Source organism: Leptinotarsa decemlineata, unplaced genomic scaffold, assembly GCF_025532065.1.
Source record: "Leptinotarsa decemlineata unplaced genomic scaffold, Ldec_3_MD MMD2_P_RNA_scaffold_14, whole genome shotgun sequence".
Taxonomy (NCBI): domain Eukaryota; kingdom Metazoa; phylum Arthropoda; class Insecta; order Coleoptera; family Chrysomelidae; genus Leptinotarsa; species Leptinotarsa decemlineata.
In genome coordinates this window covers 2798340-2826086 of record NW_027412528.1, presented here as the reverse complement: position 1 = coordinate 2826086, position 27747 = coordinate 2798340, and the positions used below count along the sequence as shown (strand labels likewise).

Genomic DNA, 27747 nt, shown 5'->3' with positions numbered 1-27747 from the left:
TATTGTGTGATTAGTGATGCCTCTTGTGCCACTCTCTAACTCAAGAAACTTTTCAGAAAATTTCAGTGGTAATGTTACAGATATTTGAAAATCAAATGATTAGAACCTTTTGGATGAATGATATTTCTGTTACTATGAACACTTTTCAGTTTCCATTACTGGAAGAAAAGCCGCAAACTATCCTGGACTAAAGAAGAGAAAAAAAAGGTAGACGAGGAATTCCATCTTTACATAGGACACTTGCGAAATGCCTTCTGTCGGCGAATGCAACATTTTTATTGAAAGGGAATCATTAAATCGATCCATTGGACAAGTGCGGGGTTATATTTCGAACCAAATAAAGAAACAGAAAGCAAAAGTTTGAGTACATCAAAGCAGAAAAATTTAAAAAAAGGTATATTATAGTTGTAAATCTTACTACTTCGAGGATGTTGAAAAAAAATAGAATTCATGCTAGCACAGTTCAATTATTTAAGCATTACTTATTAACGTCGCAAGCTATTAATTTACTATTAAGTTATCAATCAGATTTCAATAAACAAATCAAGATTGTGATCCAGAAACAATCCTGCAATAAAGTAATAAAATATAACATTTAATTTTATTAATAATAGATTTTTTTGCACGAGTTCTATGTTTTTCAACAACTGATTTTGTTTTATTTTTTGAAATTGAAAAAAAAATGGCGGAGTTACAGCTTGCGGTTGACGAAAACGAGACACCCTGATAAGTATCAAAACTATCATAATAAGAGTAGTGAATTTGAATTCGGCATTCTCAAAAACTTATTGTATGTATAAGGAAAAAAATATTTCGAAATATTAATCTCTCCCAACGTCCTATACAGTGGGGTCTGGTAAACATCTGTCGAAAAACAACTACTTTCCCGGCTAATACCACGCTGGATATTGAATTATATCCGGCAGACATTTATGCAAGATTACTCACAGAGGCAAGTCTCGCAGATATTCTCGTTCATCAGTAGCGGGACCATGCTGAAATAATTCGAATAAATCATCTGCAGACCGCGGTTTCGAGGTATTACCTCTCGTCAGTACAGGAATTCTACCCAGACAGTAAAGTATCTCGGACTCGATCAATTCAAACACGGCTCCGCTACATATATGAAACCTTCATCTGAGAGAAAGATTGTTAACTAGTAACAACTCCATCTCGTAAACAAACCCCGTAAAGGGAAGAAAACATCCCCTATATCAAAACTCTAACAGAAACCAAAAGTGAAAAACTTTGTATGTATCTCTCCTCGTTAGTTTTAACTTTTGACTTATTGTATATATTTATTGCTACGTGAATATTGAATATTGAAGTTGTGGGTTTTCATGAGCAGTTTAACAAAATTTGACTCCAATACTTTAAAAAATGATCCCAGAATTTCTGTATGGTATGTCAAAAGATGGCATTTATATTGAGAATTGCAGCAATATTTCACCCAACTATCATTTGAGGTATTGGAGTGGCAGCGATTACCCTTTTCATCAGTTCGGACTTCCATTGTCTAACAACGCATTTAGTCAAGCTAGCGTAGAGATACATAACATATGGAAACCTCTAATAAAGCAAAAAAACGACCAACTCCCGCCAAACGGTCATCTCCCGTTAAAACCAAATGTAGCAGAAAGAGAGAAGAGGGGAATGACCTATAAATAGTCAGATGTCCAGTTATCACCCGAAGACGATTGTGGATACTAACAATCGAAACGTCATGACGTAACTTGGTTTGAAATCCTTTAATTAATCAATTTATGTTATGTTACACAATGGAAATCCGAACTGATGAAATACACCACGAAACATTGTCAACAACTTCAAACTGCGATTACCCTATTTTAGCGGTCACCCGGTATAATATTTATTTGGTAATTTTTCTATTTCCAATTTAATTTACAGTAAAAAGAACCAGATGGACAAGTCCAGAAAAAAAAGAATCTTTTCGAATTTTGGAAAGGAACTGAGGACCAATACATTACCATCCACAGCCTTTGTCAAGAAATACTTGGAACACAATAGTTTTTTCATAGAGAACACCAGAAATGTTGAGAGCGTTCATCAATAACACGAATAAGAAGAAGAAAAATACTGGTGATTTTATTAAAGATTTTATTAAAGCACTTTTTCATTATTTCTATTTTACCTATCCCAATATTTTCTCATTAATCGATAGTGTATACCATATATAAGGATATTTATTATGATGATATAAAAAATAATGTTGGTTGAACTATAAAAAAATTGTAAATTCCCATTGAACTATATAGCTATTCATGATATGAGTGTTAAAAGTAAGGTTTTATTTTGTGAGTGAAAACGTTTGTGAAACGAGTGTAGCGAGTTGAGCAATTCATGAAAAAATAAAACTTACTTTTAACACAAATATCATACATTTCCGTTATTTTTATTTTTTCACCACACTTTCTGTTTTTAATTTTCTCCCCACACTTTCCGAAATTCTGCTCCGGAATAGCAATAATAAAAAGTTTTTTGTATAACTGTCGTTTTCATACTAAAACAGATAAATTTTAATATTTCTATAAAAACACATTTTTGACATTAAGTTCTTGCTGGTATTTAATGTCGGATATAATGAAGAATAGTGAGGAATTGTGTTCACGACGATATTGAAGAGGCTGCAAAAAGAGCTTCAACTGAATTGTTACTAAAAATATCCTCAGAAAATCGTGTTAAAAATACTTGTACTCAGCTAGAGGTGTTTTCTGGTGTTAATTCGTATTCGAGCGTGTATTTAAAAACGATTCGTAGTGACGTCATCAATTATAAGATTCGCCAGAATGGAATGATTCAATTTGTGTCAGATGTCAAATTCAATAAAAAAACCTCGGAGTAACAAAAGACAATAGAGATGCCTTTTGCATCCTTACATTGAAGGCAGCATAACTTTGTTTACGAGAAGTAAGTTGGACCATAAAACAGCGGCGGTTGGTTCAGTTAATAATTGGAGGGATAGTATATAATATGTTAATTTCAAAAGTAATGACTTTGCTTCATAAAATCAGATGAAAAAATTTGTGATTTATTCTCAGATTTGATAAACAAGCGGTACGGTTTGTGAGATCCAATATGAATAATTTTAGATTAGAAATGATTTCATGCAAACTTGGTATCTAGGGGTCTTTGTGGACCGACATTATAAAAAGGATATTTTTATGTTTTTAATGATCAATTTTTTGAACTCATTCTTATAAATAATGTTTTGAAACTAGGTTTATATTATTTATATTGACATGTCCCAACCAAAAAAAGGTTGAAAAATGATAATCGTCATTCGTATTGAAATATTGTCTGTACGCAACGCGAGAGCCTCGTGGAAAGAAAGAAAAACCAAAACGGAAATCATATTCTTTGTGTGACGTAAGTTAGTTGTTAGGTGAGCAATAACAGATTTAACATCGGTTGCACAAGAATAACTATTTAGTATGCAAACTGAAACAAAGAAAGTTTTTAATCTGTTGATCACAATGATATGACCTATGGCACACATATGAAAACATATTTTTCATTTTTGAATACAGTTTTATTCATTAAATTTATGATTTTTCGTAATTATAGAATTCGTCAGCATGAATTATTAAAAAAAAACATGATGTCGGTCACAAAAGACCCTAGATACCAATTTTAAATACATAATATCAAACCTCAATCGTAATAATTATAAATATTCATGATTTCTAATCGAAAATTCTTTATTATCAGACCTCACAAACCGTACCGTTTGTTCATAAAATCTGAGAATGAATCACAAATTTCTTCATCTAATTATATGAAGCAAAGTTCATTACTTTTAAAATTAACATCTATCATTTATCGCCAATTAATTTTTATTGTTGTTTTATAATTTAATAAACATTTATCATTGTTATGAATTAGTTCATTTGAAATAATTTAATTTTAACCCAGTAAACCAAGCGCTTTATTATAAAACCATTCATAAATAAAAATCTAGTAGGTGATAGAGAAACTGGCCTCATTTCCATTATCAGTAATAATAAATCAGATTTCCTGTAGGAACTATTAAACAGAATACATTTTCACCTGAAATGATTTATTTTATAAATATATAATATCCCTCCGATCATCAACTGAACCAACAGCCACTGTTTTATGGTCCAACTAACTTCAAATGTAAACAAACTCTCCATAACCCCTCATTACCCGCCACCCCACCTAGCCCATAAGTTATACAGATAGTAACGATACCCATTTTCAAAATACATGTACCTATTGTATTGGTATAAGCATGGCAACTCTGTCTTATTATTACTTTGAGATAAAAACAAACTTTTCAATTTTCTCTAACCTCAATTAGAATCATATTTGTGCATACAATAATTTTTCAGCTTTATTTTGTATATCATTACAACGTATTTTATAAAAAGTTTTCCGCACTTTAGGTATAAACTTTAACGATCAAAATAATACAGAAACTCACAACTGACGTAACGTAACGTCAAATTTCGTTTCAAAACCAACCTCACGATAGTTTTGAATCATGAATACGTTTCAAATCATAGTTGATGTGACGTCATCGTTTCAACACCGGAATGAATGTATTTGAGTCACAGACTAAAAAGTTTTGAATACATGAGCGCCAGAAAATGCTTTAACGTAAGGCTGAATGTAACATCTGAAACCATGGACGCTGGTCGGATGGTTATCTGTGGTGGAATTATGAACACTCGAGCCGTAGGAGAAAAATGCTGTGTTTTTTTGATGGCTTGAATCGAAAGGCATGTTGAGTCACGTCAAACTCGCATCGGATCGAGGGTTCATAATCACACCCTTAATCCTGCAACAGTTAAGTGTTGCCCAATGAGCTCATATAGGATATAGGTAGAGGGAGAAGTAAACAAAAGAAAGTGTCCCCAAAATAATGCCAATTTTTCCTACGCAAATGACGCAACTGATTAGCTGAGACATTCGGTTTGTTTCGTAAGTAAACGAAAGGGCCGAATTAGTTCGTGTTTAAACAGTTGCGGCACGTAACCTCGTCGAGGTTCGTTTTCGTCGTTGGTGGAATGCCGGAAAATATAATTTTCTATCATCCTCTCTGTGTGCTAACATAGGAAACATGTTCGAAGTGAATTACCAAAAGTAATTCTGTATCTGTTGATATAATGTAAAAACATTATAGTATTTTAAAAATTCAATTTTTTGTCTCCACCCCTTTTTAAGTAACCGTCACTGGCGGAGTCTTCGCAAGTTCCGTAGGAAAACTGTCAATTGTTTGCGTTATTCTAGAGCCAAACAAACTTTTCACGTTTAGTTAGTTTGACATCGTTGGTGTTGCCCATTTTTTTGTATTTGTTATAATTTTGTTGCCAGTTCTCGTAGCTGGCTGTGAAGGTTAAGTGGTAGATCAAACCTATAGTGTTCTACACTGCAGTTTTGAACTTCGCTTCTTGGTTGTTATATTCTATTTCACTCAATAAAGACTATTATTTAAATTATATGGTGCTGCAGATTTTTCCGGTTTTTCCTGCAGCCGAAAAAGCAATTGCGCCACTGAATATGAACAAGACGCTACGGAGCGCCATATAATTTTTGTTTTCCACGTTTTTACTTATACTTCGAATCGTGCTCATATATATAGTAGCCTATACGAACACCTGTGATGGCAAAAGCCATCACAGATTCAGTGGTGAAGTTCGTAAGTGTGAGGTCGACAGTTACACGCCGTCACGCATTCAATGATCTTTGACACAGGTGTCAATGCGAAACGGGATCGGTTTGAGACTGTTCCATGAAAAATACATAAGTAACAACTATCCTTAGTACAAGCTAATTCTAAGTTACCCCATTGTACTCGCCCAAAAAACATTCCAGGCGACGCACAGCGGGATCGGCATGAATTACAATCAGAGCCTCGCCACCAAAAAGAGTACATCAACATATATAAGTTAGTTGGTGTAATCTTTGCTCGCCACACTAGTACATGATACTATATTTTAAGCAACTCTTCTCATACTCGACAATATATTATGTTTCAAAAATAGCATTGAATATCAGGCTAGGATAAAAAAACCATGTTTGATTATTTTTTCCATCTCAGAGGAAATCGATTTTGTGAAATTAACTATTGGGTGTTTTAAAAACAAGTTTTTTCACTCAATTATTAAAAAATCTGAAAAAAATTCCACTGGGCTGATTTGAACAAACGTACAATATGAATCTGCAGTAAGAATACGCCACAAGATGCATTTTTTCCAGCAATCCGAAAAACTCTTAGCAGTTGTTTTTTCATACTCAAAACATCACCCATACCAATATTCAACCACCAAAGTCAAAGAAGGCACTTCTAACCACGTTTTTTATTCGATCATTCAAGAATCAGAAAAAATTCTACTGAATTGCATTGGACACTCAGAAATCCAGAAAATTTTATTGAATTGATGGAAAATCACTCTCAAATTCTCCACTGTTGGAGTAACGTCTTTGTCAATGGCGCCAATGATTTTTATTACTTGAATAATAATATGCTGGCATCTTGTTGCTATTGAAAAATTCATAGATGTTAAAATTTTGTTTTGAAATATATTATAGTACCTAAGCGAGTACTTTTTAACACGAATAAAAACTATAAAATTTTTGTATAATTTATTTTGGAATGTACGGCATTCAGTTCGCTGAAATCAAAATTTACTGCTCTCCATCAATAGTTTCGAAATTATATTTCCTTTCCAATTATGGAGCCTCATCACCATGCTAGTATAAATGTATTCGGGGACAGTATAATAGATTATACTTATATATCTAAATCTATGTTTGAGGACAGTATAAAACAGTTTATACTAAGATTTCAATTATAGTTCTAGGACAGTATAATGGTACATTTTTGTTCATGAAAGTGTTCGTTCGAGGACAGTATATAGTATATAGGATATACAGTATATACTTTATACTGTCCTCGAATTTATACGTAGCTATACATATATATATATATATATATATATATATATATATATATATATATATATATATATATATATATATATATATATTCAGGTAGTAGGTGCATTTTGAGCATTACTATCAGTCCTGAGAGTTTCATCGTTCCACATCGAATATTACGGAAGATACGGGGATGTTCCCATAAGAAGTGAGACAAATTCGGATTTTTCAGGACTGAAATTTTTTCAGGAAAAAAGTGTAAGTTGGTAGTCCTGATCATGAATCTGAAGGAATTTTGAGCCTATTCTGCCCCCTAACATGTTTAACCGTAAAAATGGGGTGTTCCATCGCGAGTGGCGGACAGTGTATATCACTTTGGCCAACCCATTCAGGTGGTAGGGTAGGTGCATTTTGAGCATTTCCGTCAGTCCTGAGAGTTTCATTGTTCTACCTCGAATATTACGAAAGATACGGGGGTGTTTCCATGAGAAGTGAGACACACTGTATATATATATATATATATATATATATATATATATATATATATATATATATATATATATATATATATATATATATGAACTTCGAATAAGAAAACCTTTTATGATTATCTGAAACATATCTACAACAAAAATATATTATATATGTTTTGATGAGCAGAAAAAAAAATGGTAGCAATAATATCCGAAACGAACAGTAAAAAAAATAATTATGCAATAAATGTTCGAATTGGAGTCCTTCCATTATGAGACAAACAATGCAGCAAATGAGTGTATTGAGGGCAATAAATCATATGAAAAATCAAGTTTAAAAGTGTCTCGAATTGAAGGACTCCAATTCGAACATTCATTGCTCCCATAATTTTTTTGGGTACCTATATAAATTACTTCATTTCAATTTTCATTACAATTATAGTGTTCGTTTCGGGTGTTATTTTTGCTATCATTTCTTTTTCTGCTTATTAAAACACATAATATATGTTTGATGTAGATATGTTTCAAATAATCATAAAAGGTTTTCTTATTGGAAGTTCATTGTAGAAAACGCTCAGACAATAGAGAATAGGTACCTAAAAATGAAAAAAAACAAACTCTCGAAAAACTCTACGATACATAGGGAGACGTAAAAGTTGCTATTATGTTTTTATTCACCACAATCAACTAATTTCCAGGGCCGTAATTTAAAAGGGAATAATTCACAGTTATAATCGAATATTACCGAAACATCCCGTAATATAAAATTGAATTCAATTTCTCAGTATGAAATATACGTCTACGATCCAAAAACTACAACAAAAAATACAGGCCCGTATTTAAAAATTCAAAGATGGGGGTGGCTCAAGTCAGATGACACCCTGTATAAAAGATTCATGGATATATTCTGAGAGCCCACAATTAAGTGCCAATAGCAAAATGTGGACTGATTTTCAATATGTCTGCGAATAAAGAAGATATAGTCATAAAAATAATTTGGGATTTTTGGTTTTTCCTGTATATCTCCAGAACCAAAAGAGTTATATTCGATTTCTTTAAATCATTGAATAGGTCTCTAAAATACGCAACTTTGCACAATTTAACCGACACTCTATCTCTTATCGTTTACGAGATCCCATGTACAGAAACGAAGTTGAATAAACGAACGAAATTAAACGAAATTAAAAAAACCACCTGTTCCTTGAAGAGGATTTTGATAATACAATGATATATCATTAAATCTACTATATATTGTTTGTCTGTAACGTCCTGAGTGTCACCATAGTAATTTTTCATATACCTATGTTACGTCCATATTTCTTTCAACCTGCCATATAACCTCGCATGCACTGTAAGTTGTTTTGAATTAGTATTTTATAAATATGACTGTCTTTTACCCTTATTGTAGCATCCCTGATGATGATAATAAAGATTATTATCGAAAGCTTGGAATCTGTGTTATAAGAGTACACTAAATTTTGGCCTGCTACATACCCAAATATTGTTTCACTTATTTTCTGACTAGTCAGCAAAAAGACTACTTTTTTCTATATATATATATATATATATATATATATATATATATATATATAATATATATATATATATTATATATATATATATATTATATTATATATATATATATTATATTATATATATATATATATATATATATATATATATATATATATATATATATATATATATATATATATATATATATATAACATATAAAGTAAAGTTAGAACATACACTATAGTTCAACGCCGAAATTTTGTATCAACATGGTTGTGGACAGATTTGTTTAAATATTATCAACACTCATATAATAGACATATATAATATATATATATATATATATATATATATATATATATATATACCGAGTGTCCCACATTTTATGTGACAGGCAATATCTGGTTTGTTGAAGGAGATACACAAAAATGTTTCATACAAAAGTTTTAGGAGTTCATGAGAGCTATATTTTGATATAATTTTTAAATATACAGGGTGTTTGGTGTAGGTGCTACAGACCAAAATTCCATTTTTTAAAATAGAACGCCCTGTATATCATTACATATTCAGATGCTACGTTAAATTCTGATATCATTTCATGTTTGGTTTTTGAAATTCGGTTACGGCGTTGTTGAGTTATTGCACTTTTCCTTAAATATAAAGTTTCAAAAAAACTTATTTACTCGTACACGAATCCAGTCTATATCTTTTATTAAATTGAACTAGACTACTACTGAATAAAAACCATTATTCTCACCTCTACGATACGATATCGATATCAGTTGAATATAATATTGAAATTCTTGAGAATGTGACTAACTTGAGGGTGAATTGCTTTATATTGCACAATTTCATCAAGTAGCTTATGCTTGTTGATGCCATACAATTCAACAACATTTGATAAAATGTTGTTGAATTGTATCTACTTGTCAGTTCGATTCAGTGATTCTTTGCAAAACAGTAACTGTGTTCTTTGTGCGAAAACTCCAGTATGCCTTTCGCGTTTAGTCCAAGTGATTGCATTGATATGTTATTAATTTTTGGGGAATGTCAGAAAAACTGCCGTCAAGCACAACGTCTATACCAAGAACGTTTTCCAGACAGACCCATTCCGTCACGAATGACTTTTTCGAGAGTTGTAGAAAAATTGCGAACTGGGTCATTTCCTTCTACTATAAAGCATCGTCATCATACGAGATCTGTTAGAACTGAAGATTTAGAGATCAATGTGTTGGCTTATATTATTATTCATCCACATGTTTCTATCCGTACTCTTGCAGAAGAAGTCGGTGTGAGTAAATCTAATGTACAGAGAATTCTGAAAGAAAATAAATACCACCCATTCAAAATTCAGTTGGCACAAGGTTTGAAACCCACGGACTTTGAACGACGACTTGAATTCATTGCTTGTATTCAGGTAATATTACATGAAAGTCCTAACATATTCAGTCAAATTTTGTGGAGCGATGAATCGCGATTCCACAATAATGGAGTTGTGAATCGACATAACAGTCACTATTGGTCTCAAGAAAATCCCCACTGGGTCCGCGAAAGTAATTTTCAAACTACTTGGGGTATTAATGTATGGTGTGGATTGTTCAATGGCCGCATCATAGGACCTTACTTTTTCAATGAAAATCTCAATGGATTGCGATATTTACATTTTCTAGAAAATGATTTGATCCAGTTGATGGAAGATATTCCCATAGCAGAACGACAAGGAATTTGGTGGCAACAAGATGGTGCTCCTCCTCACAATTCACAGGTTGTTACTGAATATCTGGATAGAACGTACCCAAATAGAAGGATTGGTAATAAGGGTCCAATTCGGTGGCCGGCTCGTTCCCCAGATTTATCACCGCTTGATTTTTTCCTATGGGGTTATTTAAAAGATATTGTTTTCACTACTCCCCCTTTGAATGTGAATGATCTGAAAATGAAAATTCGACTAGCGTGCAGTGATATTACGCCTAATATTATAAGAGCGACTTGTACGAGAGAAGTGATTCGACGTTTCGAAGCCTGTATAATATCTAATGGGCATCACTTTGAACAATTTTTATGACTTATTTCTAGGTACCTACCATTCTTATGAAATGATTTATTAAGTTATATTATTTACATTGTTATTAATTAAAGATTTGTTTTCGAATACACCTCTTTCAATTTCGCAATTGTTTCATATTCAAAATGATTCCTGACTGAATTCCACAACTCAAAATTGAAACCATTACTTCGAACACCCAAAATTTTGACTAATTTTCATGTGATCTGATGCAGAGAGAATAATTGTATGAGATATTTTAAAAAATAATAGTCGTTCTCAAGACTTTACATTTTAAGCAATAACTCAACAACGCCGTAACCGAATTTCAAAAACCAAACATGAAATGATATCAGAATTTAACGTAGCATCTGAATATGTAATGATATACAGGGCGTTCTATTTAAAAAAATGGAATTTTGGTCTGTAGCACCTACACCAAACACCCTGTATATTTAAAAATTATATCAAAATATAGCTCTCATGAACTCCTAAAACTTTTGTATGAAACATTTTTGTGTATCTCCTTCAACAAACCAGATATTGCCTGTCACATAAAATATGGGACACCCGGTATATATATATATATATATATATATATATATATATATATATATATATATATATATATAACATATAAAGTTTTCACATTATTTGACTGCTGAACCTACGAAACCAAACGAATATATAAATCAAAAATGTATGTATCTATTTGTATATACACACATCGGAAAAGTCTAGGGATATTTTTATACCATACTAAATATCATAAAAATAAATGCATGAGGTCGTTTAATTTCGATTAAATTGGTACACTCGACCACCCTGTAGATTTCTATGGGTTGAACAAAGCCTGCAAAAACGGTAACTAATCTTTTATCAAGTTTTTTACAAACTGTAGGTTTTTGGCTAAAATGAATAATCTGAAAGTGTCGAGTTTGTACATTCTATGCAGTTCTTGCTCAGCAATTAAACTGGAAATATTGTGCTTTAACATGGAACGCCATCACTTACCATTGGCTGAGATGAATAGAGCTGTAGGGCTTCTTCAAGGTGGCATGCGACAAAATGATGTAGCTCTTCGTTTGGGGGTCTCCCAAAGTGTTATCAGTCGATTGTGGCGGCGTTTCCGTGAAACTGGCAGTCCAGCCGAACAACATCCAGGGCGAGGACGCGCTACAACTGCAGTTCAAGACCGATTTTTGGTCTTAACCGCAAGAAGACAACCGACAATCACAGCACCTGAGTTGGTTAACGTGTTGCAGCAGACGCACCAGGGAACCATTGGTCGTGATACTGTCAGAAATCGACTGCATGAAGCAGATCTCCACAACAGAAGGCCACTTAGACGTCCACCTTTGTCGAGAGGCAATCGCGGTAGAAGATTAGAGTGGTGTCAAGAACATCAAAACTGGGATGCAAATGATTGGGCCATAGTTTTGTTTACAGACGAATCCAGATTTGGATTTCATCCAGATTCTCGTCGAGTAAGACTGTGGAGACGACCTGGAAATAATGAACGTTTAAGACACGTCCAAGAAGTCCACACATACAGAGGTGGTACAGTAATGCTATGGGGCGGAATCATGATCGGCGGCAGAACCGATCTCGTTTTTCCAAATCGCTCCCTCACAGCTGGACAGTACCTCGACACCATTCTTCTACCTATCGTCCGTCCGTTTGCTGGTGCTGTTGGTGAAAACTTCCACCTAATGCACGATAATGCTCGTCCACATGTCGCGCGTCTAGTGACTGACTGGCTCACCAACGAAGGAGTTGATGTATTGCCATGGCCAGCACAATCACCGGACCTGAATCCCATCGAGCATGTGTGGGACATGCTTCAACGAAGAATTACTCCGCGTATGGGGAACATTCACACAACGTTTCAATTGAGAGAGCTTTTAATCGCTGAATGGGCAAATGTACCGCAACAAGACATTGACAATCTCATTTTGTCGATGCACGATAGATGTGGGGCCGTAATAAACCAGCGTGGAGGCCATACTTTGTACTGATTCCAATTTTTTTTGTATTATGATTTTTTTTCGGGGTGCCAAAGAAGAGCCATATTTTTTTTTAGTTTTGCTTATATGCGCACTCAGTATTTTTGACCATTTAATAAATTTTGTTGTAAGTTACATTCGTTTAATAATCACCCGTCAACTTTTTTTTTTCCTAAAGCGATCTAAAAAAAAATTGCCATTTTTAAAAATATCCCTAGACTTTTCCGATGTGTGTATATGTATATATATTATATATATATATATATATTATATATATATATATATATATATATGATGTGTTGTTTTTCCGGGTGTTCATCCGTTGTGTACTATTCGATAGTCGACGTTTCGCCATCATCTCAGATGGCATTATCAAAAGGCCATCGACAGACAAAGAAGAACCAACAAAACATCCACTAGATCGACAGAAGACTCTCCACACGACAGACAATCTGTGACACTACCTTATATCAAAGGTGTGACCGACAAAATCGGGAGAATACTAAGACGTAAAAACATTCGGACAACCTACAAACCACACAAAACGATATCCAGTTGGCTGCCCAGACCGAAAGAGAGAATTTCCCTAGAAAACCAAGGAGTATATAGCATCACATGCGAGGACTGTGGACAACAATATATCGGTCAGACCAACAGACGTATATCTGCCAGAACCCAGGAGCACAAAAACTCGATAAGAACTAAACAAACCTCCTCTGCCCTCTTTCAACACCATCTACAAACAGGTCACAAGATTAATTTTGAGTCCACAAAACAGATAGCACAGGTGCAAAACCCAAGAATACGACAAATCAGGGAAGCTATCGAAATCGAAAAGCAAGGCCTCATCAACAAAAGGGATGACTCACTAAACATCCCAAGGATTTGGAAAACAATAATTAAAACAACCACCAAAGACAACCACAAATTGATAATGAACCATCGCAGGTAGGAGAACCGCCAGAAGCCATTAACAACCCTCAGGTAGAAAAACAGGTAGGAGAACTACCAAAAGCCATCAACAACCCTCAGGTAGAAAAACAGGTAACAAATCCATACAACTTACGCAAGCGAAACCATATAAAAACACCACAAGAAGAACCTGACATCAGTTACACCTCTCGAAGCGAAGCAGTAACTCGTCTTGATAATGCCATCTGAGATGATGGCGAAACGTCGACTATCGAATAGTACACAACGGAAAAACAACACATCATATTCTACCATCCGTGAAAACCTACATTGTAATATATATATATATATATATATATATATATATATATATATATACCGGGTGTCCCATATTTTATGTGACAGGCAATATCTGGTTTGTTGAAGGAGATACACAAAAATGTTTCATACAAAAGTTTTAGGAGTTCATGAGAGCTATATTTTGATATAATTTTTAAATATACAGGGTGTTTGGTGTAGGTGCTACAGACCAAAATTCCATTTTTTTAAATAGAACGCCCTGTATATCATTACATATTCAGATGCTACGTTAAATTCTGATATCATTTCATGTTTGGTTTTTGAAATTCGGTTACGGCGTTGTTGAGTTATTGCTTAAAATATAAAGTCTTGAGAACGACTATTATTTTAAAAATATCTCATACAATTATTCTCTCTGCATCAGATCACATGAAAATTAGTCAAAATTTGGGTGTTCGAAGTAATGGTTTCAATTTTGAGTTGTGGAATTCAGTCAGGAATCATTTTGAATATGAAACAATGCGAAATTGAAAGAGGTGTATTCGAAAACAAATCTTTAATTAATAACAATGTAAATAATATAACTTAATAAATCATTTCATAAGAATGGTAGGTACCTAGAAATAAGTCATAAAAATTGTTCAAAGTGATGCCCATTAGATATTATACAGGCTTCGAAACGTCGAATCACTTCTCTCGTACAAGTCGCTCTTATAATATTAGGCGTAATATCACTGCACGCTAGTCGAATTTTCATTTTCAGATCATTCACATTCAAAGGGGGAGTAGTGAAAACAATATCTTTTAAATAACCCCATAGGAAAAAATCAAGCGGTGATAAATCTGGGGAACGAGCCGGCCACCGAATTGGACCCTTATTACCAATCCTTCTATTTGGGTACGTTCTATCCAGATATTCAGTAACAACCTGTGAATTGTGAGGAGGAGCACCATCTTGTTGCCACCAAATTCCTTGTCGTTCTGCTATGGGAATATCTTCCATCAACTGGATCAAATCATTTTCTAGAAAATGTAAATATCGCAATCCATTGAGATTTTCATTGAAAAAGTAAGGTCCTATGATGCGGCCATTGAACAATCCACACCATACATTAATACCCCAAGTAGTTTGAAAATTACTTTCGCGGACCCAGTGGGGATTTTCTTGAGACCAATAGTGACTGTTATGTCGATTCACAACTCCATTATTGTGGAATCGCGATTCATCGCTCCACAAAATTTGACTGAATATGTTAGGACTTTCATGTAATATTACCTGAATACAAGCAATGAATTCAAGTCGTCGTTCAAAGTCCGTGGGTTTCAAACCTTGTGCCAACTGAATTTTGAATGGGTGGTATTTATTTTCTTTCAGAATTCTCTGTACATTAGATTTACTCACACCGACTTCTTCTGCAAGAGTACGGATAGAAACATGTGGATGAATAATAATATAAGCCAACACATTGATCTCTAAATCTTCAGTTCTAACAGATCTCGTATGATGACGATGCTTTATAGTAGAAGGAAATGACCCAGTTCGCAATTTTTCTACAACTCTCGAAAAAGTCATTCGTGACGGAATGGGTCTGTCTGGAAAACGTTCTTGGTATAGACGTTGTGCTTGACGGCAGTTTTTCTGACATTCCTCAAAAATTAATAACATATCAATGCAATCACTTGGACTAAACGCGAAAGGCATTCTGGAGTTTTCGCACAAAGAACACAGTTACTGTTTTGCAAAGAATCACTGAATCGAACTGACAAGTAGATACAATTCAACAACATTTTATCAAATGTTGTTGAATTGTATGGCATCAACAAGCATAAGCTACTTGATGAAATTGTGCAATATAAAGCAATTCACCCTCAAGTTAGTCACATTCTCAAGAATTTCAATATTATATTCAACTGATATCGATATCGTATCATAGAGGTGAGAATAATGGTTTGTATTCAGTAGTAGTCTAGTTCAATTTAATAAAAGATATAGACTGGATTCGTGTACGAGTAAATAAGTTTTTTTGAAACTTTATATTTAAGGAAAAGTGCAATAACTCAACAACGCCGTAACCGAATTTCAAAAACCAAACATGAAATGATATCAGAATTTAACGTAGCATCTGAATATGTAATGATATACAGGGCGTTCTATTTTAAAAAATGGAATTTTGGTCTGTAGCACCTACACCAAACACCCTGTATATTTAAAAATTATATCAAAATATAGCTCTCATGAACTCCTAAAACTCTTGTATGAAACATTTTTGTGTATCTCCTTCAACAAACCAGATATTGCCTGTCACATAAAATGTGGGACACCCGGTATATATATATATATATATATATATATATATATATATATATATATATATATATTATATATGTCTATTATATGAGTGTTGATAATATTTTTAAACAAATCTGTCCACAACCATGTTGATACAAAATTTCGGCGTTGAACTATAGTGTATGTTCTAACTTTACTTTATTATAGGTGTTTTTTATATTCACATTTTATATTTCTATACTTACATTTGTATTTATGTTTCACAAGCTTTGTCCACAAGATTTATTTTTGATGGCAATAAGGTATATTACTATTATTATTATTAATCTGAAGCACCTTTCATGTTCAGCATACCGTTTTGAGAAATTTCGACCACATTGTCCCACATATACACCATTACATTCCTGACACTTAAGCTTATAAAACTCCAGATTTCTTCATGTTGTCCTTGTTTTTAGCATTAAAAAAGAAATTAGATAACCCGACCTATGGTGTGAATGCCACTTCTACTTGTCGCAGTTGTCTCTGTTCTTTTACCAAAATATGTTAGAGATACACATTTCTTAATTTCTGGTTGTCTGATCTGGAGGTATATTAATCTGTGAGTAAATTTGAGTCTTCTGACTAACTTCTGGATTGTGCATCTGTTGAAACCATTATTATGTGCTATCTGTATAATTATTTTAATTTCCCTATCTAGATTGTTAGCAGATAAAGAATGCTCTGTGCAACGTTGAACTGTAGGATGGTGACTGTCGGAATGGAAGGAATCACTTGTGACTATAATGTTTCTATAACTCGATTTTCTATACACATTGAACTCAAATTTTTTCTGATTATGTGTCATGGTTAGATCTAAGAAATTAATCTGTTTCTCTATCTCCGTTTCGAGTGTGAACTGTATGTTTCTATTGAGATTATTCATAAATGTCATAAATTGGTTCAGCTATCTAGTAGTACTATCTCTGAAAGAGGCGAGAATATAGCCTACATGTCTGTACCAAAAATGTATATATTTTTTACCCAGGTCAAAATTTACTATAGTGGTTTCCACTATAGTGGACGACTATAGTCGCTGAAGTCAGCGAATTTTCAATGCTATGACGTGGGACAAAATTAGTGATATTTTTGAACTTGTTGAGACGTTAAACTAATTCTCTTATTGGGCTATTTATATTCGAAGCTACCGGTCTTACGAGGTTATCTTCTTTATGTGTTTATTTATATTAGGCCATATAGTTTGGGGCGAGAGGGGTTCATGTTGGTGATTCTTCGTTTCTCTAATTCAGTGAAAATGAGTTTAGTATCTGAAAGGAAATTCTTTAGTTTATTTTGACTATTTCTTGTTCAGTCTTTCTTGATGACAGTAAGATTTTCATTATATATGACATTCAATTTTCTGAATGTATGTTTCTCCTTCAAGTATAACGATGGCATTCAATTTATCAGCTTTCGTGAGAACAAGATCGCTTTTTTTTATTTTTTGTGTTTAGCTTTTATTATGCCTGTTTCTATGTGGTTTGATAATGCAAATGGATGATTCTGAATTACTTCATTAATTTTCTATGGCCCTATATCTCATATCTGTCTATTTCAATGCAATAGCTGTACCTATCTGTAAATTACGTATCTAAACTGTTTTTGTTGATTATTGTTGTGCATATTTTGGGCCGTTGGACATTGATGCACCAACAATAATCAACAAAAACAGTTTAGATACGGTAATAACAGATACAGCTATCGTATTGAAACAGAGAGATAATAGAGATATTGAGGCATATAAAATCAATAAATTCGAGTTCAACGTATATAGAAAACCGAGCTATACAGACGTTACAATCCCAAGTAATTCCTTCCATTCCAACAGTTATAAATTAGCTGCCTACATGCCAATGTTGCGCAAAGCATTCTCATTACCTTTATCTGCTAAAAATCTAGATAGGGAAATTATAATAATTATACAGATAGGACATAATAACGGTTTCAACGCAGAGACAATCCAGAAGTTAGTCAGAAAACAAAGCCTCAAATTCACTTAGAGATTAATATATCCCCAGATCAAACAACCAGAAATCAAAAAATTTGTAACTCTAACATATTTTTGTAAAAAAAATAGAGACAATTGCGGGTTTTTTCCAGAAAAAACAATGCGGAAGTGGCATTCAGCTCACATGGCAGGTTATCTAATTTACTTATTGATGCCAAAGATAGAGCAGACAAGATGGAGAAATCTGGAATTTATGAGCTTTAGTGTCCAGAGTGAAATAGTGTTCATGTAGGACAAAATGGTCAAAATTTCTCAAAACATGAACATGAAAGGTCCTTCAGATTAGGTGAAAATGATTTGACGTTTTCAAACCATTCCTTGGAATGCAACCACAAACTTCCGAATGTAAAAAATACGAAAATTTTGAACTATGCAAGCAAGGGTTGGAAACTCAATTATTTGGAATCCTTGGAAATTCATAAGCATTGCGGATGTAATCTGCTAAGTGATCAAATCGATCTAGTTTACTCACCAGTTTTCAAATTGGCGTATCCACATTGTCACAGGTAAACAAATTCCAGGTACTCAATCAAGTTGAGGACCTCTATTATTACCTACAGTAAAAATATATAAGGGCTATTATTATGACTTATTTTCAGTTCATTGTAATTGTTTGAAAATGTCCTTCCTTATAGGACGAAACTGCACTAACATTATTCACAAATAAAAGCCTCTGGAGACACTCTACATTTTGTTTTATAAGAGAGAGGACATTGGTAGATCAAGATCTTCAGATGATGCGGTGCTGCAGGTTCTTTCGGGTTTTCCTGCAGCTGAAAAAGCAAATGCGTCACTGGAGTCAATGAAGTCGCCCCGGAGCTCCAATTAATTTTTATTGTTGTTTTTTTTATCGTCGTTTCAATAAAGAATACTTTTAAGAAAAAGTGGTAAAAAACAGGAAATTCTATTTCTCATTTTTCATGATGATCTCCTACAACGTAATGCTACATCCATTAATTGATTAATATATATATATATATATATATATATATATATATATATATATATATATATATATAAGTGAAAACAATATTTGGGTATGCAGCAGGCCAAAAATTTAGTGTACTCTTATAACACAGATTCCAAGCTTTCGATAATCTTTATTATCATCATCAGGGATGCTACAATAAGGATAAAAAACAGTCATATTTATAAAATAACAATTCAAGCCGACTTACAGTGTATGTGAGGTTATGTGGCAGGTTGAAAGAAATATGGACGTAACATATATGAAAAATTACTAAGATGTCACTTAGGATGTTACAGACAAACAATATACAGGGTGTCCCTGGACTTCCTCTTTTCCTCTCGGGAATGTATAGATGGGGTCAAAATATCACCAGTACTTCATATAACTTTTTTTCCTAAAAGTCTTCGTAACCAAGTTACGGGCCCTCGAAGTTACAAAATGAAAAATGTTTTTCTTTGATAACTTTTCAAGTGAATATTCAAAATCATCCAAATTTTGGTAATTGACTAAACAAATGAATTCCGTCGATGAGCTTTCATGCAGGAGTCAGTTGTTTTGCTACAAAGTCAGGAACGGACTACCCCCGATGGTCCACACCCCAAAACTTTGAAATGACAGATATTTTTCAATATTTTTCAACAAAATAAGGTTACTTGGACAATTTTATGAATAAAAGTACTCGTGTGGAAAGTCGATCGGAGCAACGAGTCTTGATAAAAATGTAGTTCTACTCGACGACATCAAACCCGCTCGTCCACCATTATTTGAAATGAATAATTATCAAAGCAGAAATAATAATGATAACGTTAATTCAACAACATTTATAACAGGAATAATACAAAGTATGCTAAAATGAAGTCGTAAACAAAAAGTACAGTACCTATATGGAAGTTTAAGTCACAATTGTGATAGCAGATATTTTTTCAAAAGAAATATCAAGTTCTGTAGATTCGTGGTGTTTTTAAACTAACAAGCTACTCTACTATGAAATATCGAATTCATTCCATATTTTGTATGTACATAATACGTGTGGAATAATCACGTTTCGTGTTGATCATTTATCTGAATCTCATGAAACTCAACATTCGAATGTTTCAAATTCTTCTTCACAGCTAAACTGTTGAGGAGTTTCACTGATAATTATAATTTTATGGGAGAAATTCTTTAACACGAATCTAAATTTAGCTGAAAAAAACGCACATCGGAAAAAATATTTACTATACTAATAAAAAGCAAACGAATGAACTACAAAAAACGGCTGCACATGATCAGGTGAAAAATATCCAGGGAATAATTATGTTCCATTTCTTTCACAGATGTTGACAAAAAAACCTTTTAGAAAGTTTTGATAAAAAATGAGAAACTGGAATGCGATTTTGTTTTGTTGAGTGGTGCGTTGTCATATGACTATCATTGTATTGTCAATATTCTATAGGATATTTTGAATTTTTTTGATATGGCCGAACAGTTTACATTCAATGAATATGCAGATATGCATGTATTTTATGGACGAGCATTTTGTAATGCTGCAGAAGCTCGTCGTCTGTATTCCGAGCATTTTCCCAATCGAACGGTACCGTCAAGAGAAACATTCGAGCGTGTCGATCGCAGCTTGAGGGACACAGGTATGTAATAATTGATAATTAATTTGAGCACGTTGTTTTATTTCGATATTATTGTAGGTACAGTTTTGCCAAAACGAGGTGGTGAGGGCGCTCCTAGGACTGTACGTACCGTTGTATTGGAGGAAAATATTTTGGAAGCCGTCGCTGATGATCCTTCAATGAGCATCAGAAATCTATCAGAACAGTTCCATACATCCAAGTCCACTATTCATAGAATAATTAGGGAACAACTGCTCCACCCATTTCACATCCAGAAGGTACATGCCATGACACCTCAAGATTTTCCAGCACGACTGGAATATGCCAATTGGTTCATGGATAGGCAAAGAGAGGATATGACTTTTATTAATCGAGTTTTACTCACTGATGAAGCAGGTTTCAGTAGAGATGGAGTTATCAACTCTCATAATCTCCATATATGGGCCGAAGAAAATCCCCATGGGATATTGCAAACCAAACACCAACGGAAATTCAACGTGAATGTTTGGGCTGGTATCATAGGAAACCATCTTATAGGACCATTCGTTCTACAGGACCGATTGAATGGAGAACGTTATTTGGAGTTCATTCAGAACGATTTGAATGGACTTTTGGAACATGTTCCATTGCAAACCCGAAGAGATATGTGGTTTATGCATGATGGCGCTCCTCCTCATTTTAGTTTGATTGTGCGTGACCATCTGAACCATATTTTCCACAATAGATGGATTGGTAGAGGTGGGCCATATTCATTGCCATCGCGGTCTCCGGATTTAAATCCATTGGATTTCTTTCTGTGGGGGCATCTAAAAAGCCTTGTTTATGCTACACCTATTCACACAAGAGATGCATTGTTGAATAGAATAACATTACATTGTGAAGCCATACGAAACGACCCTGGAATGCTATTTCAAGTACAGAGAGGGTGTCTTCGCAGACTAAGAAAATGTATAGAGAGAGAAGGTGGTCATATCGAGCAGTTTCTGTAGCGGATTTTTCATTTCTGTTTGCTCTTGAGGCTCTTGAGTTTCGTTAGTTAAACGTGTTTGCATTATAAAAATTCGTTATGAACATTTTACCTATCATTTCCAATTTCCTTAAAAACTAATATTTTCGAATAATGGTAGACATCTCAGGATAAATGTTGTTGAATTAACGTTATCATTATTATTTCTGCTTTGATAATTATTCATTTCAAATAATGGTGGACGAGCGGGTTTGATGTCGTCGAGTGAAACTACATTTTTATCAAGACTCGTTGCTCCGATCGACTTTCCACACGAGTACTTTTATTCATAAAATTGTCCAAGTAACCTTAATTTGTTGAAAAATATTGAAAAATATCTGTCATTTCAAAGTTTTGGGGTGTGGACCATCGGGGGTAGTCCGTTCCTGACTTTGTAGCAAAACAACTGACTCCTGCATGAAAGCTCATCGAAGGAATTCATTTGTTTAGTCAATTACCAAAATTTGGATGATTTTGAATATTCACTTGAAAAGTTATCAAAGAAAAACATTTTTCATTTTGTAACTTCGAGGGCCCGTTACTTGGTAACGAAGGATTTTAGGAAAAAAAGTTATATGAAGTACTGGTGATATTTTGACCCCATCTATACATTCCCGAGAGGAAAAGAGGAAGTCCAGGGACACCCTGTATAGTAGATTTAATGATATATCATTATATTATCAAATTTAAAAACCACCTGTTCCTTGAAGAGGAAACCACGTGCATGATTCAAAAAAATGGGATATGACATGTAATTCAAAATTAGCATGCGCTGTATACGCCAATTACAGGGCTTAAAACGAATTGACATTATATATATATATATATATATATATATATATATATATATATATATATATATATATACACACAAATATATATATATATATATATATATATATATATATATATATATATATATATATACAAATATATATATATATATATATATATATATATATATATATATATATATATACAGTGTCACCGATAAAGTCCGCATCAAATGGGAAACTTTTTTATTTATCGTTTTATGTGAAATTTGATTTTGGCAGTAGATTTTGCTTAAGAAATGATGTCAAATGGCGTCTACAAAATAGGTCACGTGATTTCCTTAACCTGTCAAAATTGACATTTTAAAAAAGAAACATCGAAAAATGACATTATTCTTCAAAATATCCAAAAATATCAAAGGATAAAAACATTTTCTTCTGTAATTTTATACCCACACACCAAGTTTCAAACCCATAATAAGTATTTTATATTTTCACTATTTTTCCGCATTCCTGCTTTTTCTACTCATCAAAATTTAAGCACACCTGTACTAAATCATTTATTTTAACTAAACTCGTCACCGAATTTCTTTTTTTGTAATATAATAATATTTTAAGAGCCTCTTTGATGTTAAAAACAAATTTTGAAAAATAAAAGTTGTCAAACTTGATGCAAAGTTCATCTAGTTTCAACGGGGCTTTCCAAACTATACAGTACTTGAGTTTTTTAATGAGCAAATGGCCTCACAATATGAATTAGAACAAAACGGAACATTAGGAAACAATATCTTAGAGTGTTTATTGTTTTTTCAACAAAAAATACAGTGGAATTTGATCTTAATTAAAAGGAACTAAAAATAAACATGTACCTATACCTAATAGCAAAAAAACACGAAAAAAAGACTCACGACATTAAATACACTACATTTCTGTATGTCTTCCATCGCGTTCTATGCAGATAATTGTCCTTCTTGATACATCTTTTATTGAGTTGCTGATACTCACAGGGTTTATGTTTAAAATAGAGTTTCTAATAACAGTTTCTAGGTGATTCACGTCACGAAAAGGTCTTTGTTTATAAACGATTTGTTTTAAGTAACCCCACAAGAAAAAATCTAGTGGGGTTAAATCTGGCGACCTAGGCGGCCATATTTGCTCCATATTTCGCCCAATAACTTTGCCCCTAAACATTTCTAATAGTTTCTCTTTGACTTGTCTTGAACTATGAATAGGAGCCCCGTCACATTGATACCACAGACTGTGTCTTATTTCAACCGGCATATTGTCCACTATATCACTGATCTCAGTATTTAGAAATTGCAAATAATTCTGAGAAGTTAAATTGTGTCTAAAAAAGAATGGTCCCATTACCTGATTATTTAAAACACCGCACCACACATTTGTTTTAAATGAATATTGGTCCCGACATTCTATCACAAAATGAGGATTTTCCTGAGCCCACCACCTACAATTCTGGGAACTTACTATGCCGTTCGATGTGAAGGTAGCTTCGTCGGTCCATAGGATTTTGTAAAGAAATTTTCTGTTTAATTCTACTTCTCCTTGGTACCAGAAAGAGAAATCTAGTCGAACATCGAAATCTCTTTCCTTTAAGGTATTTATAAATTTGGGTTTGTAGGGTTTGAATTTATTTTTATGTAAAATTGCTCTTACGCTTTCTCTTTTAACGCCAGTTCTATCTACAATATTGGTAATACTTGATTTTCCCTGTTCGATAACATCCAGGCAGACAGCCAACTGAATCTCATCATTATTGCGTGATGGATTATGACGTTTTTTAAAAGTATTTTCAACTGAACCAGTCAGTTTAAATTTTTTTAAAATCCTACTTACAGTGGATTGCTGTACATGTCTACCAGGATGTCTTGCGTTAAAAATATCAGCCACTTGTCGATGCAATGTGTTTTCACCACAAATTAGCACAATTTCAATTTTTTCTTGTAAAGATAACATATTATTTTAATTTTCATACATTACATTGAACTAACGGGCATTAATTTATTCAGTGACAGTGACGTTTTCTAAAACACATTATGTAGTTTCATATTTTTTCACAGCCTACCCAGTTTTTTTAAATTAGTGTTGTTAGCGGAGTAGGTAAATGTAAATACTATGAGTTTTTTTCTTTTATTGAATGGGCTTCAAGAATCACGAAATGATGTTTCCTAATGTTCCGTTTTGTTCTAATTCATATTGTGAGGCCATTTGCTCATTAAAAAACTCAAGTACTGTATAGTTTTGAAAGCCCCGTTGAAACTAGATGAACTTTGCATCAAGTTTGACAACTTTTATTTTTCAAAATTTGTTTTTAACATCAAAGAGGCTCTTAAAAAAAAATAAATTCGATGACGAGTTTAGTTAAAATAAATGATTTAGTACAGGTGTGCTTAAATTTTGATAAGTAGAAAAAGCAGGAGTGCGGAAAAATGAAAATATAAAATACTTATTATGGGTTTGAAACTTGGTGTGTGGGTATAAAATTACAAAAGAAAATGTTTTTATCCTTTGATATTTTTGGATATTTTGAAGAATAATGTCATTTTTCGATGTTTCTTTTTTTAAATGTCAATTTTGACAGGTTAAGGAAATCACGTGACCTATTTTGTAGACGCCATTTGACATTTCTTAAGCAAAATCTACTGCCAAAATCAAATTTCACATAAAACGATAAATAAAAAAGTTTCCCATTTGATGCGGACTTTATCGGTGACACTGTATATATATATATATATATATATATATATATATATATATATATATATATATATATATATATATATATATATATATATATATATATATAATAAATTCGGAAATTTAATAAATTTTTTCCATCATCAGGGATGCTACAAAATTGTGGGTGTAAGTAATATTAAGATATAAATGAATGATTAGACTTTCAACTTTTTTGAGGATGTTTCATACGATGGTTATGTAAAATATTGGACACAAAGTGTTGGATGAGCATTGATACAATACATTTATAAAAATAGGAAAAGGATGTCTAATATTGGATAAAATATTTGATGAAAAACGTCACAGTTTAAAATTGTTTTGAAAGAAGATAATGTCACATGTCAAAACGATTTGTGAAATTTTTATAAACAAACTTTCATAGCCTACTCGATTTAATTAACTTAATTCGAAAGTGAAGAGTGACAAAAATTATTGAAATCAAATTTGGCCATAAAGTAATATGCATGGATATAGAAAATTGTAAATATTTTGAAAACGATCACCTCCAGCGTTGTTGAGGAGGTGTACCTTTTTTTACTTGGAAAAGGTGTGGGAATTGACAAGTACCAAAAGTTTACTGTCAAAAAAGTTAGGGCAATTTGAAATAAATTATGACAGCGTACGCAGCGCCCTCTAGATGATACATGAAAATTAATAGGAAATTATGATTTCCCATGTCAAAAAAACCCCAGGTATCGAATTTCGTGCAAATTACATATTTTTTGCAAGAGTTATTGTCACTTGAATATTTTAACGTACTTATGTTACACCCTGTATATAAACAACTTTGATTTTCTTGAAAACTAGATTGATAGTAATCATGTCATCCTTCAAGAATAAATTAATCTAAAAATAAATTTTGTAACTGATATCTCACCTTCTTCAAGACATCTTTTAATCCTGGAGACAAGGTGATACATGCTACAATAGTACCCACAAGTAACATAAGTGCATACATAATTCGGGAGGATGTTGAATTTCTACATGATGGGCATGCAGAGCAACAAAGGGAGCAGGCGGTGCTTCCACAACAGCAGGCGAGCTGTAATAAAGAAATTCATTAGAAATAACTATTGTCCACCGAAAAATATTGTCAGTTGTTCACCTGCGCAGCAGAACAAAGACCTAGTACGGCCCCCATTTCGATTCTGAAAGGTGTTGATGTGTAATTTCTTCAGAATGTAGCTTCAGCAATTACCTATGTATTACTCACTTTATTTATTACCAGACGGATATATATTCAATAATTGTACATTCGAAATTTTTGATGTTATAAAAGTGGAAAACAAGTTATATTGAAATGTACGAAAATAAACACACTGATGACAAATGACACTGACAGTGATGAATGCGTAGTATAGGATAATGAATATGTTCCGTAAATCAACTTGGTTACTTTGGTTGGTTATTTCGTGTCCCGTAAATGTCATATTTCTGAAAAAATGGTAAATTTTTCCTGAAGTTTGGTTGATTATCTGTCACCGAAACGACCGATGTTTAGAGATCGGTGAGGGGACGGACTTGCTGATAACGTCCGTCCACAAAGAAGGTACGCGGATGCCATGTGCTATCGTGGGGCTCCGTTTTGTGTTGTGTCGTATTAAAATTGAAATGTGGAGTGTCTAAAAAAGTGATGAATAAGTGGCCCCCTTTATTCACGCCGGTATCCAGGCCGGGGTGGTTCGGATAACCACGTAAAGGGGGCTATATATGTGAAAAATTATCAAAAGGTCTCCCAAGTAGGAGGCGACTTCAAAAAATTAAATTGTTTTTGTTAAAAAAAACTAGTGTTTTTTATTATAAAAAGTTTAAAAAAAAATGGGTGGCAGCATTGCTTTGTGCAAGACCGCTGCGCCCCCCGACGAAGCTCCTGTTAACCAACAGGAGGAGCATTGGTCATATGCGCCTGAAGAGAAACGACCATCTAAAATAGAGAGAGAGAGAGAGAGATATTTGATTCTTGAAACCGAAATTAACTCGTTTTTTTGTTTTCGGGTGTCATTGAATCAGCGTTGTAATAAAATAGGTTTCAATTTTTATTATTGTTTTCAGGAAAATCAGATTCTGTTTTGTGGCCACTGCAATGTCGGAATTGGAAAATTGCCAGAAATCATTGCCAATGATAT

At 33.3% G+C, this 27747-nt stretch overlaps 1 protein-coding gene across 8 annotated transcripts in view; it reads right to left on the bottom strand.

The window, feature by feature from the left end:
* The window catches only part of LOC111515066 (serine incorporator TMS1), a 275478-nt gene extending 248497 nt beyond the window's left edge, over positions 1 to 26981 (bottom strand). For 3 of the 8 annotated variants that reach the window (XM_074176759.1, XM_074176769.1, XM_074176772.1), the window contains exons 1-3: positions 26835 to 26981; positions 26727 to 26769; positions 26499 to 26663 (exon numbers count right to left, since the gene is read on the bottom strand). In XM_074176759.1, the coding sequence (XP_074032860.1) occupies positions 26499 to 26663; positions 26727 to 26762 (201 nt within the window). In that variant the 5' untranslated portion in view covers positions 26763 to 26769; positions 26835 to 26981. Of the gene's footprint in view, positions 1 to 26498; positions 26664 to 26726 lie in introns of all 8 variants that reach the window. The other 5 variants (XM_074176780.1, XM_074176786.1, XM_074176790.1 and 2 more) reach the window with 3 other exon arrangements.
* Positions 26982 to 27747: the final 766 nt, after the last annotated feature.